At 35.9% G+C, this 15822-nt stretch overlaps 1 protein-coding gene across 1 annotated transcript in view; it reads right to left on the reverse strand.

The window, feature by feature from the left end:
- LOC123874092 overlaps positions 1-15822 on the reverse strand; it is a 28729-nt gene that overhangs the window by 3983 nt on the left and 8924 nt on the right. The window contains exons 2-13 of the mRNA XM_045919268.1: positions 13339-13465; positions 11937-12027; positions 8526-8765; positions 7964-8269; positions 7188-7709; positions 6585-6792; positions 3626-3765; positions 2816-2925; positions 1851-1980; positions 1285-1369; positions 741-958; positions 77-232 (exon numbers count right to left, since the gene is read on the reverse strand). Coding sequence (XP_045775224.1) covers positions 77-232; positions 741-958; positions 1285-1369; positions 1851-1980; positions 2816-2925; positions 3626-3765; positions 6585-6792; positions 7188-7709; positions 7964-8269; positions 8526-8765; positions 11937-12027; positions 13339-13465 — 2333 coding nt within the window. The remainder of the gene's footprint in view (positions 1-76; positions 233-740; positions 959-1284; positions 1370-1850; positions 1981-2815; positions 2926-3625; positions 3766-6584; positions 6793-7187; positions 7710-7963; positions 8270-8525; positions 8766-11936; positions 12028-13338; positions 13466-15822) is intronic.

The raw sequence follows: 15822 nt of genomic DNA on the forward strand, positions 1-15822 counted from the left end.
GGAGTAAGTGACGGAGAGAGCCCTGTTAAAGAAGCTTAACAAATTCTTTGAAGCTAGCAGTAGAAGGATAAGCTACCTCGTAAATGCTGTATTTAAGAATGGTTGTATAGTAAACGGGACCGTGTAAGCAAACTGATGTTATCATCCACGCATATCCGAAATTAAGTATACATAGTGCCCAAAATGTCATAGATTTAAGTATCATCTTCCAGGGCACTTGAGAGTTTGTTAACTGTAAAACAAAGAGACATAATATAAGCCTTTAATTATAATTAGACGCAGAACGCCATAAACGCACAATGCCAAACGACGTAAAACATAGGTATCCAAAATGCCGAATCTGAATAATACTTACCGAAATTCCGAATCTATGATTTGGACACATATCTGGATAGATAGGTATCCATATCACACATTATGAACTATTTAAATATGTGCCTGAATTATATGAACTAAATAAAACAAATAAAAGTATATTACAAGGGTCCTTAAAATTAAAGAGACCCTTAAAATTTAAAGGAGTGATTTGAAATGTTAAGAGTAAAAAACTTTAGTTACGAAACGAAATTTTGTGAACTCTAAATTGGGCATTTTGCGTTTTCGGCGTTCTGCATGTTTGGTAGGAAAGCTCTTCATTGTCAGAAAACTCCATACCTAATGTTAATTTGGCATTTAGCGTAATTTTGGCGTTGTGCATCTAAACGGCCTTAATTTTAGGTAGATAAGTACAAAGTAGGTACCTTGATATTAAAAACTGTTCCAATAGTTGTGGTCAAATACGACAATTCTTCTTTAGATATAAATGCATGTTTTGAAGGACTGTCGCTAACCGCCAGCACCCAAACAACTGCCCAGCAGATTTGTACTGCCCCCGATATATAAAATCCAACCGACCACCCAAAATAGTATTGAACTGCTGCACAGATCAAAAATGTAGAAAAAGTTCCTGTGGTGATACCTATGACAAAGAACTCTAGATTTTAAGTGAAAACTGGCGCTCGGAAAGGCAAAAATGTACCTGCTTGTGCTAAATGGGGTGATTATAAACAAACAGACAGACAGACGGACAGACAGACAACAAAGTGATCCTATAAGGGTTCCGTTTTTCCTTTTGAGGTAGGGACCCTAAAATGATTAGGAACTAGATGAAACGGAAGTAAAGGTTACGGAAGTGACGTCTGCGAAGGAAACCCTCATACACTACTTCTTCGATTAAAACATCTTTGTTTTTAATGAAGGATATTTATGTAACTACTCTATTATATTATTTAAGTAGATAGCTACCACAATAAGCCCACATAAAATGATGTCGCTCGGTTGGTGGAACCCAATGTCTGAGCACTTGAATCATACTTGGTATCATCGCCCCCTAGAATTTGAATAGGTCACTATAAATACCTATAGAGTCTTTTCCTCTAGGTAGGTGTACTAATCTCATCTATAAGTTCAATGCTAAATAGTTAAAATACTAAAAGTAATAAATACAGTATGTAACTAGAACGCTAGCAAAAACGAAGACAGGTGATAGTACTGATGATTACTGATAAGTGATAAGATACCATTAAAAAAACTACGAAAAAAATTCAGAATTTTTAAAAGTTCAGAATATATTTCTGCCTGACGCTAGAGGTCGACGAACGTTCCGTAAATAGGTCACTCGAAGTCAATGCCGCGTCGTAGGTGGGACATTGACCCGAGTTTTGCACGCTATACAATGCGTGGCGTATACATGGCGAATGGTTATTGGCATTGGATTGTGTTAAGGTAGCATAAAATTAATAATAACGCCAAGTTTTTGGTAGCGTTCTGGTTACACCCTGTATAAATGATATGATTGAATGTTTTCTAACCGCACAAAATCCAATCAGAATGCGCACCGTGAAAACCAACCAAAAATCACAATAAGCACTTGCTGGGGTGAGGCAGTTCAAAACACCCGATATAAACCCAGTTACGCCTACAACCCACATTGGACCAAATCTAAAAAAACGATATTTACGTGAGCGTAGCGTACCTAGTAGTCAAGACGTAAGCCATCTATTCGGGAAGTTCAAGGTTCGTTCCCAGGCACGCACCTCTAACTTTCGGCGGTTGATAATAATACGTGTTGTGACAACCCTATCCTAAGCCACATATTGCTGAATTGTTATTTCCAAATTGACATCAATAATAATCATCAATCAGCAGTATGGGGCCTATAAAAAAAGCTACATTCGACCTAATCAGTTTCTAATCTTCAGTCATAATATCTGCCCTGGCCGGCTAAGCTTCAGAGAAAGACTGCTGGACTCTGGCTCGAATAAACCCTTCACTAGTTTTCCGCTAAGTGGTCTATATCCAAGTAGGTACTCAGTGACTCAAGTGTGTGAACAGTAAATAAACAGGGTGTCTATCAAACTTCGTGTTTATTTTTATTTACCTCCACCCAACAGTGCGTTTTAAACAATTAAATATCAATAAGGACATCGTGAGGAAACTGCATACCTGAGAGTTCTCCATAATATTCTCAAAAGATGTGTGAAATCTGCCAATCCGCACTTGGTCAGCGTGATAGACCATGCCTAAGCCCTTCTCATTCTGAGAGGAGACCGTACTCAGTAGTGTGTCGGCGATGGGTTAGTGATGAGCGTAATATATTTCAATCCGATTGTTTGGTTCTGGTTACAGGACTCCATAATATCACCAATAGCATCATAATATCACCAGTAGTATCTATTCAATTTTACCAACTTTGCAACCAGAGATAAAATAACTATGAACGGACTGTTAGATCTCTTGCAAGGATCGCCACAGTAAGAAATAATTTAAAACTTACTTATCCCCAATGTTATGGAATATTGGAAAACATATACAATATCCTATATGATAAGCTGCTAATAGCAAAGCCATTTTTAATTCATTCCAGTGCATTATATCAATCATGTTCTGCAAAATGCAATACATAATAATTAATCATAATTCATAAGCAATTAAATATCACTTGCTTGAACGGTGAAGGCAACAATCGTATATGGAAACCTGCATGCCTGAGAGTTCTGTATACTGTTTTCAAAGGTATATAAAGTCCGTCAATCCGCTCTTGGCCAGCGTGATAGACTATGGTCTAATCTTATGATCCTCTCTTTCTAGGAAGAAACTCGTGCTCAGTAGTGAGCTGGCAATGGGTTGATCAAAGTACATAAAATTAACTACTTAACTACACATTTTGTAATATCTGCCTAGCTAACTTAATAACTCTATACCTAACTACTTTGTTTCAAACGTAAGATAAGTTGCGGTTAAAATGTACTTACCTATCTAATTAGAAATATCTAGCAACTTTTCTCTTAACATTCGTTTCTAAGCTCGCTAAAGCAAATCCACACCTGCGTGCACACAAGGCGCAACAAACGTAACGTGGACGTCTCCATGATGTTATACATTAAGTCATGGTGTGCACTTGGTTGTGAGATTTTGAAAGTGAGTGCAAAAATATATGAGTTCACGACATGCATGTGCGCACAGAGAAAGTGACACATCAATAGGTGCTCGATGCGCTTTGAGTGCAGAGTTCGTGCGTGTGCGCAAGTGTGCATCCACTTTTTGAGAATCATTTATCGTTATAGGAATGACGCAAATTACTAACCCCAGATCTTGAATTCAAAACAGTCCTCAAAGTTTCAGTTTCATTTTTGGGAAAAAATTCAAAAAGACGTTTCGGTATATCTACCATATCCACGATATGTACGCTTAGATTATAACGGACAACGTAGACCAGAAAGTACCCAAGAAAAATCATGATTCCCACCTAGAAATAAACTAGAAGTTGTTAACTTACAAGTTTTAACACTTGCAGGCACTATTGTTATCTCACAGTAAGTTCGAATTTGCGTACAGTCAAATTAATTTTGACTGTTCTGTTAAATACTTACAAAAGCACGCACTCGAATTTTACACATTACTTACAAAAAACCTAAAGCAAACGAAGACATTTGGCTTGTTTATTCTTAGCCATCCAGATTTGGGCGTTACTTTAGTGTCTAATTTTAGACGAAGTAAAGCAAGAAAAACCAGTTTCATAATAATACATGGTCACATTTTATTATATTTATTTCCAAGTGTGCTACACAAATTAGTATTAAGAGGGCTAAGGCGTAGAGAGTAAAATATGTTGAGATATTTTTTTTGTATACGGTTTGGATTCTACAAGGATGAAATTTTCACTTTGTGACTAAACCCCTATCCTATCCTATATAAATTTGATTTAAAAAAAACACGATAATATTTTCTCATGCCCGTATCCACACTTCACACTAATCACACTAATATTATAAATGCAAAAGTTTGTGTGTATGTGTGTATGTTTGTTACTCCTTCACGCAAAAACTACAGAACGGATTTGGCTGAAATTTGTAATGGAGATAGATAATATCCTGGATCAGCACATAGGCTACTTTATATCCCGGAAAATCAAAGAGTTCCCACGGGATTTCGAAAAACCTAAATCCACGCGGGCGAAGTCGATGGCATCGACTAGTCTGTAATAATATTTATTTTTGTCTCAAAGCGCACGCCTGTTTTGCAATAAAAGTTGCTACGGGAATAAGTACTATAGGTATGCAAATATCCACTTAACTTACCCACAAGGCACCAATACGTACCTACGAAGCAAATAAAATTAGTACTACATATTGAAATAAATTTTTATTTTGAGTTATTTGTCACTTTGTAAACAATTGAGCTATAATATAGTATCACTATCATCGTTCATGTTCAAATGTATCATCAAATTCCTATAATATTATGGTGGTAGTATCAATAATATTACATATTTTAATCTGAATTGAGTTACACAGTACTACTAATAAATACATAGATATTTTTGGTAATAAACATCACAGTTGCACATTTCATACAATCATATTTCTCAACATGTTGAATACTGCAAACGATTAAGTACCCATCATTATAATAAAATTAAATACTTTAAGAACTTTTCTATTATCCTACCTCCTATAAATATATCAACTAATCGTCCAACAACTTCCATTTTCCTATTTACATCATACAGGAAAATTACTGTTCAGTACATTAACTCTGGCATTATATATAATTAAATCTAAAAGTCTATCAATTGGTAGTGTCAGATATTTTCCATTAGTTTCATAGCAGACATGATGCTTTTAGCATTAGAGATCGGCGATTTTGCGACGGAAATCAAATCCAACAAATCGGACAAACAATAACAATTGTACCTATTTTGAATAAATAAATGATTTTGATTTTGACTTTGACGACTTTCTGCGTTTGATCGCTGTTTTGAAATCACGCGTTTTAGCGATTGGTTCGATGCTGCATTGCGTTTTGATGACTTGATAATATCCTGGATCAGCACATAGGCTACTTTATATCCCGGAAAATCAAAGAGTTCCCACGGGATTTCGAAAAACCTAAATCCACGCGGGCGAAGTCGATGGCATCGACTAGTCTGTAATAATATTTATTTTTGTCTCAAAGCGCACGCCTGTTTTGCAATAAAAGTTGCTACGGGAATAAGTACTATAGGTATGCAAATATCCACTTAACTTACCCACAAGGCACCAATACGTACCTACGAAGCAAATAAAATTAGTACTACATATTGAAATAAATTTTTATTTTGAGTTATTTGTCACTTTGTAAACAATTGAGCTATAATATAGTATCACTATCATCGTTCATGTTCAAATGTATCATCAAATTCCTATAATATTATGGTGGTAGTATCAATAATATTACATATTTTAATCTGAATTGAGTTACACAGTACTACTAATAAATACATAGATATTTTTGGTAATAAACATCACAGTTGCACATTTCATACAATCATATTTCTCAACATGTTGAATACTGCAAACGATTAAGTACCCATCATTATAATAAAATTAAATACTTTAAAAGAACTTTTCTATTATCCTACCTCCTATAAATATATCAACTAATCGTCCAACAACTTCCATTTTCCTATTTACATCATACAGGAAAATTACTGTTCAGTACATTAACTCTGGCATTATATATAATTAAATCTAAAAGTCTATCAATTGGTAGTGTCAGATATTTTCCATTAGTTTCATAGCAGACATGATGCTTTTAGCATTAGAGATCGGCGATTTTGCGACGGAAATCAAATCCAACAAATCGGACAAACAATAACAATTGTACCTATTTTGAATAAATAAATGATTTTGATTTTGACTTTGACGACTTTCTGCGTTTGATCGCTGTTTTGAAATCACGCGTTTTAGCGATTGGTTCGATGCTGCATTGCGTTTTGATGACTTTCTGCGTTATATCAATGCCTGTATTGAAATAGTGAAGTCGAATCGATCGCTGCGACTAGGTATAGGTTGTATAATGTATATGTATGTGTGCAGAGTGGAGCGTTTAATCGCCTATGAAGCTGCTGAAAAGCGACTAAATCGCCGATCGCTGATGCTAAAAGCATGGTGTCTGTTATGGTCCTTACAGTTCATATTATTTTAAATTACTACTTCCCTCACTTCGCATTTCCTAACATCATGTTTACGTACGAGTTGTAATACTTGTCGGATTTTCTTTTAGATCTTTAATATAACAATGTTTAGAAGTATCATTCATATCATTCTGGTCATCAACCTTAGCTTTTTCCTGCTTTCCATCATCTTTTTCTTTAATGATAAAATTCCAGTCTTGAGTGTTACCCGTTCCAAACAAAATGAAGAATATAGCTGATACTATGTACACGGACGCTCCTACAAAGAATACTGGACGCCACTGTTCGAAGCTGTCCTGTGAAAATATAAAATACTTTAATATCTTCACTATGACAACTTTCCTGACGCAGTGGTAAGCGGGAGTGGGAGCTTATTAGTGGGAGGTTCCGGGTTCGATTTCTGGCAGGGGAAATTTGGAATTTTATATTTTCTAAATTGACTCAGGTCAGGTCTTGTAGGAGGCTTCGGCCGTTGCTAGTTACCATACTACCGGTAAAGCCGATACCCCTCTCATGTTAGCCCGCTTCCATCTTATACTGCATTATCACTTACCACAGGTGAGATTCTTGTACACTTATATCTAAATATTTTACTTTCTGATACACTTGTATCTAAATATATTTTTTTTTAGATTCAGCTTACAGATATTTAGTTGAGAAGCTAAATTAAGTATTTCAGGAGGTTTCTTACCCCAGTTCTTGTGAAATACGCTGTTATCATTGGTGTAAAAAAGCCAGCGGTACTTCCTATGAAATTCGCTATCCCATATAACGTTCCAGCGTAATTAGGTGCAAGATCCTGATGATTCTGGAGATTCGTCAAAGTTGCTGCACCATTGAAGCCCATTGACATGGTGATCATTGCCACGGATAATGCAGTATTACATCCAGTATAAACCAGCAACACCAGAAGAATTCCAGGGATTATGTGTGAGAATAAACAGAAGAATTTTCTAATAACAGTTGTGGTCATAAACTTCCTTGCTAAAATGCAATCTCCCACAGCCCCAAATATTGCAGCCATGAATAACCTCGCTAGGTAAGGAAGAGCTGATATAATGCCAGCTGCAGTTAGTTCAAACCCAAGTACACTGGATACAAATTTAGGTCCAACTGTCATGATAAAATATAAGCCCCAGAGATTGCCAAAGTGCAGAATGATCATTGCCAAGAACGGTAACGAAGTGCATATGCTCTTAAATGGAGGCAGACCCTGCAAATAAAAATTATAATTAGTTGTCTGCAGGAGAAACAATTTCGGGATCGAAGAATAATTTTATTTATTACTTACTAGATAAAATATTAACATAGGAACCCGCTTGGGAAACCCCATTTAATTTAGTTTGGTGTTTTTCTTATCACTTAGGTACTTAGTACTTATTAAGCTTTCTGAGAAGACCACCAGACTAATTGATGACACCTATGTGTTAAGATAATATTTATTAAAACAGTCAACAGATAACTCACCTTGGCATTTTTAACCTTGTCACCCAGTGCGTCTATAATATATTTTCTTTCTGCTATACTAATCCTAGGATGTTCGAGAGGTGTGTCCGCCACAAGGTACCACCAAAATCCGCACCAAATAAACGTTAAACCGGCTGGTACGTAAAATGCTGATGCCCACCCGAATTTATCCAGCAATGGACCTGTTAGTGACCAAGTGGCAACTGTACCTAAAGTTCCTCCCATCATGGCACTAATAAATTTTCCTTTCTCAGCTGGGGGTGCCCATCGTGCTACTAATACGTGCATAGCTGGATAAATAAAGCCCTGCAAAATATCGAAAATCAATATTTAGGTGTGAAATTACAAGTTAAATACAGGATTTAACCAGAACGTTAGCAAAAACTTAGCGTTATCATTATACTACCTAAACAAAATCCAATTCCAATAACCATTTGCCTTGTAGTTTTTTTTTTGTGGTATCTTATTAGTAATCATCAGTATCACCTGTCTTCGTTTTTGCTAGCGTTCTGGTTACACCCTGTATGTTAAAACATTTTTTTATTGCAGTGATCATTCGTACCCCAGCACATCCAAGAAAGAATCGCACAATGACCAAGGCGATATAATCTAATCTCGCAGCTGCTGGGCTTATCACAGTCAAAACAGCACTGGCTAAAGATGTAACAAGAACCACATATCTTGGACCCCATCGTTCCGCTGCCATACCTCCGATGAGAGATGTGACAGGATAACACCAGAAGTAAGATCCAAGAATCGTTGCTTGCTGATCGTTAGACCAATTAAATGATCCGCCTGCAATCTGGAACAATACATGTATAATATATGAACAAATGCATTCCCAAGTATCTGTTCACACGCAACGTTTTTTTAACGCTCATGCGAATTAGGGCTACACCCTCATTCATACGCTCGAGCTTTTTTAACCTCCGTTAAAAAAGCGTTCTCAAATAGAACAAAATATGCATTCCCAAGAATCTGCTCACACGACAACGCTTTTTTAACGCGTACAACGTTAATGCCCGCCAACGCCGGGTTTTAACGCAACGCTTTTATAACGCTCATGTGAATTAGGGCTAACTGTCGTGAACTGTGCTCGCAATATAAGCTCTTGGCTTGATCCTGAATCCGAAGAATGCGTCGATTCAAGATCAAACCGAGATAGAGTTCACTCTGCCATAGTGTAAACTTGCCTTATGACAGTTATATAGCACGTTTGTGACACAAACAAAACAAAATTGGCTCTAAAATCATTTGTGGTTTAAGTATTTCAAAGTGTCTATTATTTATTACCTTTAGTAGTTACGTATATAATAACCATTTCTTATATTATTATAGCATGAACAATCATAACATGGCCAAAGTCGTAAAAATAAATATTCCTATTTACGGTACGTTTCTTCTAAATCAATATCAGTATTCTTAATAATTTTGATAACAAAGGGGGATTTCCTAGATGAAAAAACACAATATATTTCGATTATTGTCATACTTCGATATATTCTATTATATTTATCGATAGAACATTGTCTTATTATTTAATAATTTTACGACACTATAATATTATGTCACTATTATTGCCCATAAGTATACAAGATTCTAATAGATAGTTAGACGAGTATTGTATTAAAACAATAGTAAGTACTTAGGTAATACATATATTTTGTATAGACGTATACCTACTACATTTCAAAATTAAGTGTAAAGTGTCTGTATGTAGGTACGTTGGTAGGTGCATTTATTGTACCATTTCAACTGGAAAACAAAGCCAATGTCTGTAATACATAGGCTGCACTAAAAGTATCGGGAATGGAATATTTCCACTGTCCCTATCATATTAAAATCTTTTTAATTGGAAACTCCTTGGTTTTAAAAATCGAATACCATTTATTTGTTTAAAAAAAGATTCTCGGTCTTTTCACAAGGTCTTGTCGAACTTGTTTAGTCGTTGAGAAAATGGAATTGACTCGAGAAAATTCTAGAGCGATGATTTATTATGACTTTCGAAGTGGTTTAACACAATAACAGTGTGTTGACCGGATGATTTCTGCATTTGGTGATGAAGCCCCATCTAAAACCACATGTTATCGCTGGTTTGCTGAATTTCAACGTGGACGTGTCAAGCTCAGTGATGATCCCCGTCAAGGTCGTCCAAAAACTGCAGTCACCCAAGAAAACGTTGATGCTGTGCGTAAGCTGATTGAAGAAGATCGACATGTGACATACCGCGAAATTCAGGCAACTTTAGACATTGGCATGAGTCAAACACAAATAATCTTGCATGAACAATTAAGTGTAAAAAAGTTGTTTTCCCGATGGATACCGCATTTGCTCTGTGAAGAGCAAAAAGCGGCTCGCGTTACTTGGTGCGTCAGAACTCTCGAAAGATTCCACGCAGGATCCTCAAATGCTGTATACAACATCGTATCAGGTGATGAATCCTGGATATACGCGTACGAACCCGAAACAAAAAACCAGTCACGAGTTTGGGTGTTCGAAAATGAGTTAAAGCCAACAAAAATTGTTCGTTCACGAAGTGTTGCAAAAAAAATGGTGGCCACGTTTGTCTCCAAAACCGGCCATGTTGCGACTATTCCTCTTGAGGGACAAAGAACGGTTAATACAGAATGGTAGGCTAGCATTTGTTTGCCACAGGTCGTTTCTGAACTCCGTAAAGAGAACTGCAACCGCCGCATCATCCTCCATCACGACAATGCGAGTTCTCACACCGCGCACAGAACAAAAGAGTTTTTAGAGCAAGAAAACATAGAATTATTAGACCATCCGCCGTACAGCCCCGACCTAAGCCCTAATGATTTCTGTACTTTCCCTAAAATAAAGAATACATTGCGTGGTCAGAGATTTTCATCACTTGAAGAAGCTGTGGACGCCTACAAAACGGCCATTTTGGAGACCCCAACTTCCGAATGGAATGGTTGCTTCAATGATTGGTTCCATCGTATGGAAAAATGTGTCAAATTTCGCGGAGAATACTTCGAAAAACAATAAATACATTTTTAAATAGTAATGTTGTGTCACTTCCTTGATTCCCGAAATTTTCAGTGCCGCCCTCGTATTGACACAAAATAGGTAATATTAATACTACACATTTATAATATATCGCTGCCTGCTATTGAGAGCGCTCGGAAAGTAGAAATGATTCCAATTTGAAAAAATCAGACCTAAAATCACTCAACTCCTACCAGGGGTCTTGGTGGTCCGACAAAGTATAAGTTGTTATTTTGGAAATAAAGGGGCTAAACATGATTTTTCGAAAATTATAGGTAGGCAACTCGCTATAGTACAGGCTCGCTCGTACCTATTCAAGTCACAATTGCATATTAATATTATAGTGATTTTTAATACCTATACAAAGTCATAATCATAATACTATTATTAATAGGTAAGTAATCTTAATCACAAAGTTATTATGGTTAACGCTGGATCTTGGACGAAATAAATAATATTGATTGTCGTCAATAAAATAGGTATTTAATTAGGTGTTAATTAAATACCTTTTTATTGGGCACCATGCCCAGTGTGGGACGATCTCCAAACCCCTGGACTGACGACCTTAAGAAGATAGTTGGAAGTGGATGGATGAGGAAGGCGGAGGATCGTGTGTGGTGGCGCGCTCTTGGGAAGACTGTGTCCAGCAGTCAACGCAAACAGGCTGATTGATTGATTTGATTGATGCCCATTAAAGATCTGGCGCAAAGCGAAGAGTGTTTTGTGTTAATCAATCCTGCCGGTTTTGCAATTTTTGATATGCAAAAATTGCAAAACCAGCATGATTCGAACCTGCGTCTTCTGGATTCGCGCCCGACGCTCTGTCCGCTAAGCCACGGTATCGCTTACTGCCAGTGACGGTGATAATATGTATTTTCACTCAGTCACTAGTAGAGATGTAGGTTCGAATCCTACCGGTTTCGCAATTTTTGAAATGTATTTAAAAAAATATTTAGGCATCTACCTGTCTTGGCGCTTCTCTGATTTCAGGGATATCAGAGTGGCGTAGAGTCTCGTTGACCACCTCGCTGTCAGGAGTGCACTGTGATCGTGATCTGTCACAAACAAATGTCCTTTAGTAAACCTATAAATCCTAATATAGGTACGTACTTAGTACACAGTATTAATGTTTATATTATGAGAAGGTACCTATAGAGACACTACTACAGTGGAGACGTGTCGCCTACTTAGTTGTGACAACGCATATCAATCGATTACGATTGTTAAGCAACGTTGATCCTCGTCGGTAACTGACTTTGGAGGTCTGTATTTGGCTTTTTCGTGTTCTCCGTACCTCGTAGAGCACGCTAAGCCGTCGGCCCCGGTTATTATCACTAACATAGCTGATAATAACCATAAAAACCTAAGAATCGAAAATTCGTTCTCTTAGTGAGTTCTGGGAACCCACCGCATTATTATCCCAAGAGAACTCCTGCCATTATGTGAAAAGGAGTCACGACCGTCGACAATGAACGAATTGGACTATAAAGAAACACCTATAGACAATTATTATGATAATGAAGTGAGTGAATAAACAAAATCGAAGTTAGAATAAAAGTGTGCTAAAACAAAAGAAATGTAATAAAAGAAGCATTGACTTCATTAAAATTCCCAGAGGGCATTGCTATTTTCATTTTCTACTAAACTGGATTAACAGGTTCAACCATTATGAAACTTAGTTTAGCGACCGGGTTGTTGCTATTTTTCTACTTAATTAATCTATTTTTATCAAAACTTCTCTGGTGACTTTCTCAAATAAAACGTACGAAACTACAATAGTTTTTCCTTATTTATCCCGACTGAGGATACAAACACCTACCTTTAATGGGTACATTAATCTAATATACATCCACTCTTTAAGCAGAGCTAATCAATCAAGCTTCTAGCTTTCATATAGAAAGATTTGATTCGCGGACTTCATAATCTAGAATCTAGATCAATAAGCTTATAAACCGTTACAATGATTTATGAGGTGCTCGAATAATTTGAAGAGCTAGCGAAAAAAACGGTGTCGGAAGAAATGATGCTTTTTTTATTTAATCACGACGTTTTTGGGCCACACTGAATACAAATTAATCTGAACTCATATTTCCAAACTAAATGGCATAAAACTATACTGATATACCTATTATTAACAATGAATTCCATAGAATAAACTTAATTGAATCTAAATTAAAATTAAATAAAAACTAAAATAAATTAAATTAAGTCTAAAACTTCACCGCGGCAAGGCATTGTACCCAAGATACTGGCAGCATTTTTTTTTTATTTATCTACTGAAATGCAATTGCCACTGCAGGGCCATCAAATGATAAGCTCCAAGCCCACATAATATTTTGCATAGGTTATTTTACATTTATACTCACGAGATATTTCTAGCTGGCTGTGGCACCATTGCGATCAGGTTTAAACTCATGTTGACTCGCAGCATGTATACTATCCAACAGCTGGTGAATAGCATTATCCAGAGATTAAACCGCACGGGAACTACATCTAAAACAAGTACAAGTGTAAATTAAAATTTTATAACACCCCCGACAAGTAAAGGTTACACTTAACTAGAAAAGAGCTGATAACTTTTAAACGAACCGATTTTCTTGGATTATAGCTCAGAACACTCTCGATCAAGCCAAGCCGCCTTTCAAATAAAAAAAAACTAAATTAAAATCGGTTCATTAGTTTATGAGCTACGATGCCACAGACAGATACACAGATATGTGTATCTGTCAAATTTATAACACCCCTCTTTTTGGGTCGGGGGTTAAAAATACAGTTCACCAGTAGGTATCAGCAAAGCATCACCCCAAAAGTGAATATATTTTATGAAGAGCACGCGTTGAAATCTTTTGTACTAGGAAATTGAAGTGATGATAAATACTAAGATAGTTATGTTTTACCTAATCTATTTAATTGAATACATTTAACTATCTTAAGTATGTATGTAGTTATTTTCATTTCAATTTGTGTTGTCTCACGTATTACGTTGTCAGTAACAATATGTATAGACATTTTGATTGTGAAACAATTACTATAATAATATTTCATCAATTATTCCAATAAAATACCATAGGTATGACTGACATTTTCCGATAAGTATCGCCATCAATTAGCTATGTTATTGTTACTAATACGTACCTAAGTATTTCTAGACCTATACAATAGAAATATAATTTGTGCTGGTACTCGACACATGTAATATTTATTTTTATTTAAACCTAAACGTTTATGTACCTAGGTATTGTTTTATTAAATCAACGTACGTATCTATTGCAATCGGAGGCATAATTGTGTTTTTTTTCTATAATATTATGATCTTATACTTATAATATAACAGGTATTTATGTATTAAAATTTATTTAAATTAAATAAACGATTTCGAAGTAAGACGTAAATGAGCTGGATTATATACTAGAGACGTAGAAACAACTTAAAAAACCACTTTGGTAGCTACGCGATGTAAATATCGATCTATTCTTATCTAATCTCAAAATAATTATTTAATGGATAAATGTGATCTCTGTTTGTTGCTTATAAATTTTTCTTTTTTGTACCGAGTCGCTATTATTCCAAATAAATATTTTAATGAATATGAAATTTTCTTTACGAGTATTCTAACAAATAAGAGAAAAAATAAGAATGGTAAGTACCATCTTTTTGCTATGAACCTTCACTGTAGCTGTATATTATTACGGTTTCTTTACACTTTTCTCAAATAGGTAGAACTTAATGACAACAAAAGTAAAACACTCAAGAAAAACGAAATGTTGGCTTTCCTAATATAGCCACTTTTAAATAGCCTTTTACAAAACCTACGTAATGACATCACAAAAAGTAAACACAAGATTGTAGGTAGGTACTTATTTGTTTTTGCTACTTTACTGCTTTGACCGCAACTTTCACGTCATCGTTATTTTTAGGGTTCCGAGAACCCTTATAGGATCACTTTGTTGTCTGTCTGTCTGTCCGTCCGCCCGTCCGTCCGTCCGTCGTGTCTGTCAAGAAAACCTATAGGATACTTCCCGTTGACCTAGAATCATGGGCAGGTAGGTAGGTCTTATAGCACAAGTAAAGGAATAAAATTAAAAAGTGTTTCAATTTTCAAAGTAAGATAACTATACCATGTGGGTTATCATATGAAAGGGCTTTACCTGTATATTCAAAAACAGATTTTTATGTATTTTTATGCATAATAGTTTTTGATTTACCCTCAGTGCACGAGTCTGACTCGCACTTGACCGGTTTTTTTTATAATTCTTAATCTATATATTAAGGTCGGTTTGGTAGGGACTGACTTCGCGTCCCTTGTCCCCGTTAGGCGACACGCTGCTGAGTTAGCCCCTATTAATTGAATTATATTTATATTCTACCTCTTTAGTCATTCTAGTAATAAATGCGATTTATGTCGCAATAAAATGTCGAATAAATGCGCATGGATTTAGGTTTCACGAAATCCCGCGGGAAATCTTTAATATTCCGGGATAAAAGAAACCTATGTGCTAATCCAGGATATAGTATCTATATATATATCAGTGTAATTTCAGACGTTAATATCGTCATATATAAGTGCATCCTCACGACTTAAAATGTCGTGTCAATATTATATTATTAGGTATGTTATATGAACTTGTACTCAAGATTTCAAAGACACGAGGTGACATTATGTCGATCGCCCAACCGAGCATAATCGTTTTCTAGATACGCCTTGATTATCAGGAAAATTTGCACCATGTCACGTATAGTTGTGACGCAATAATGCGTAGAACATACTGGCTAAAGACAACAGTTCGTAATTAAAAACACGACTGCTCTTCCTTAATCTAAGGCTGAGATTTAGAGAGCTTACTTTCACT

Source organism: Maniola jurtina, chromosome 17, assembly GCF_905333055.1.
Source record: "Maniola jurtina chromosome 17, ilManJurt1.1, whole genome shotgun sequence".
NCBI classification, from domain to species: Eukaryota; Metazoa; Arthropoda; class Insecta; order Lepidoptera; family Nymphalidae; genus Maniola; species Maniola jurtina.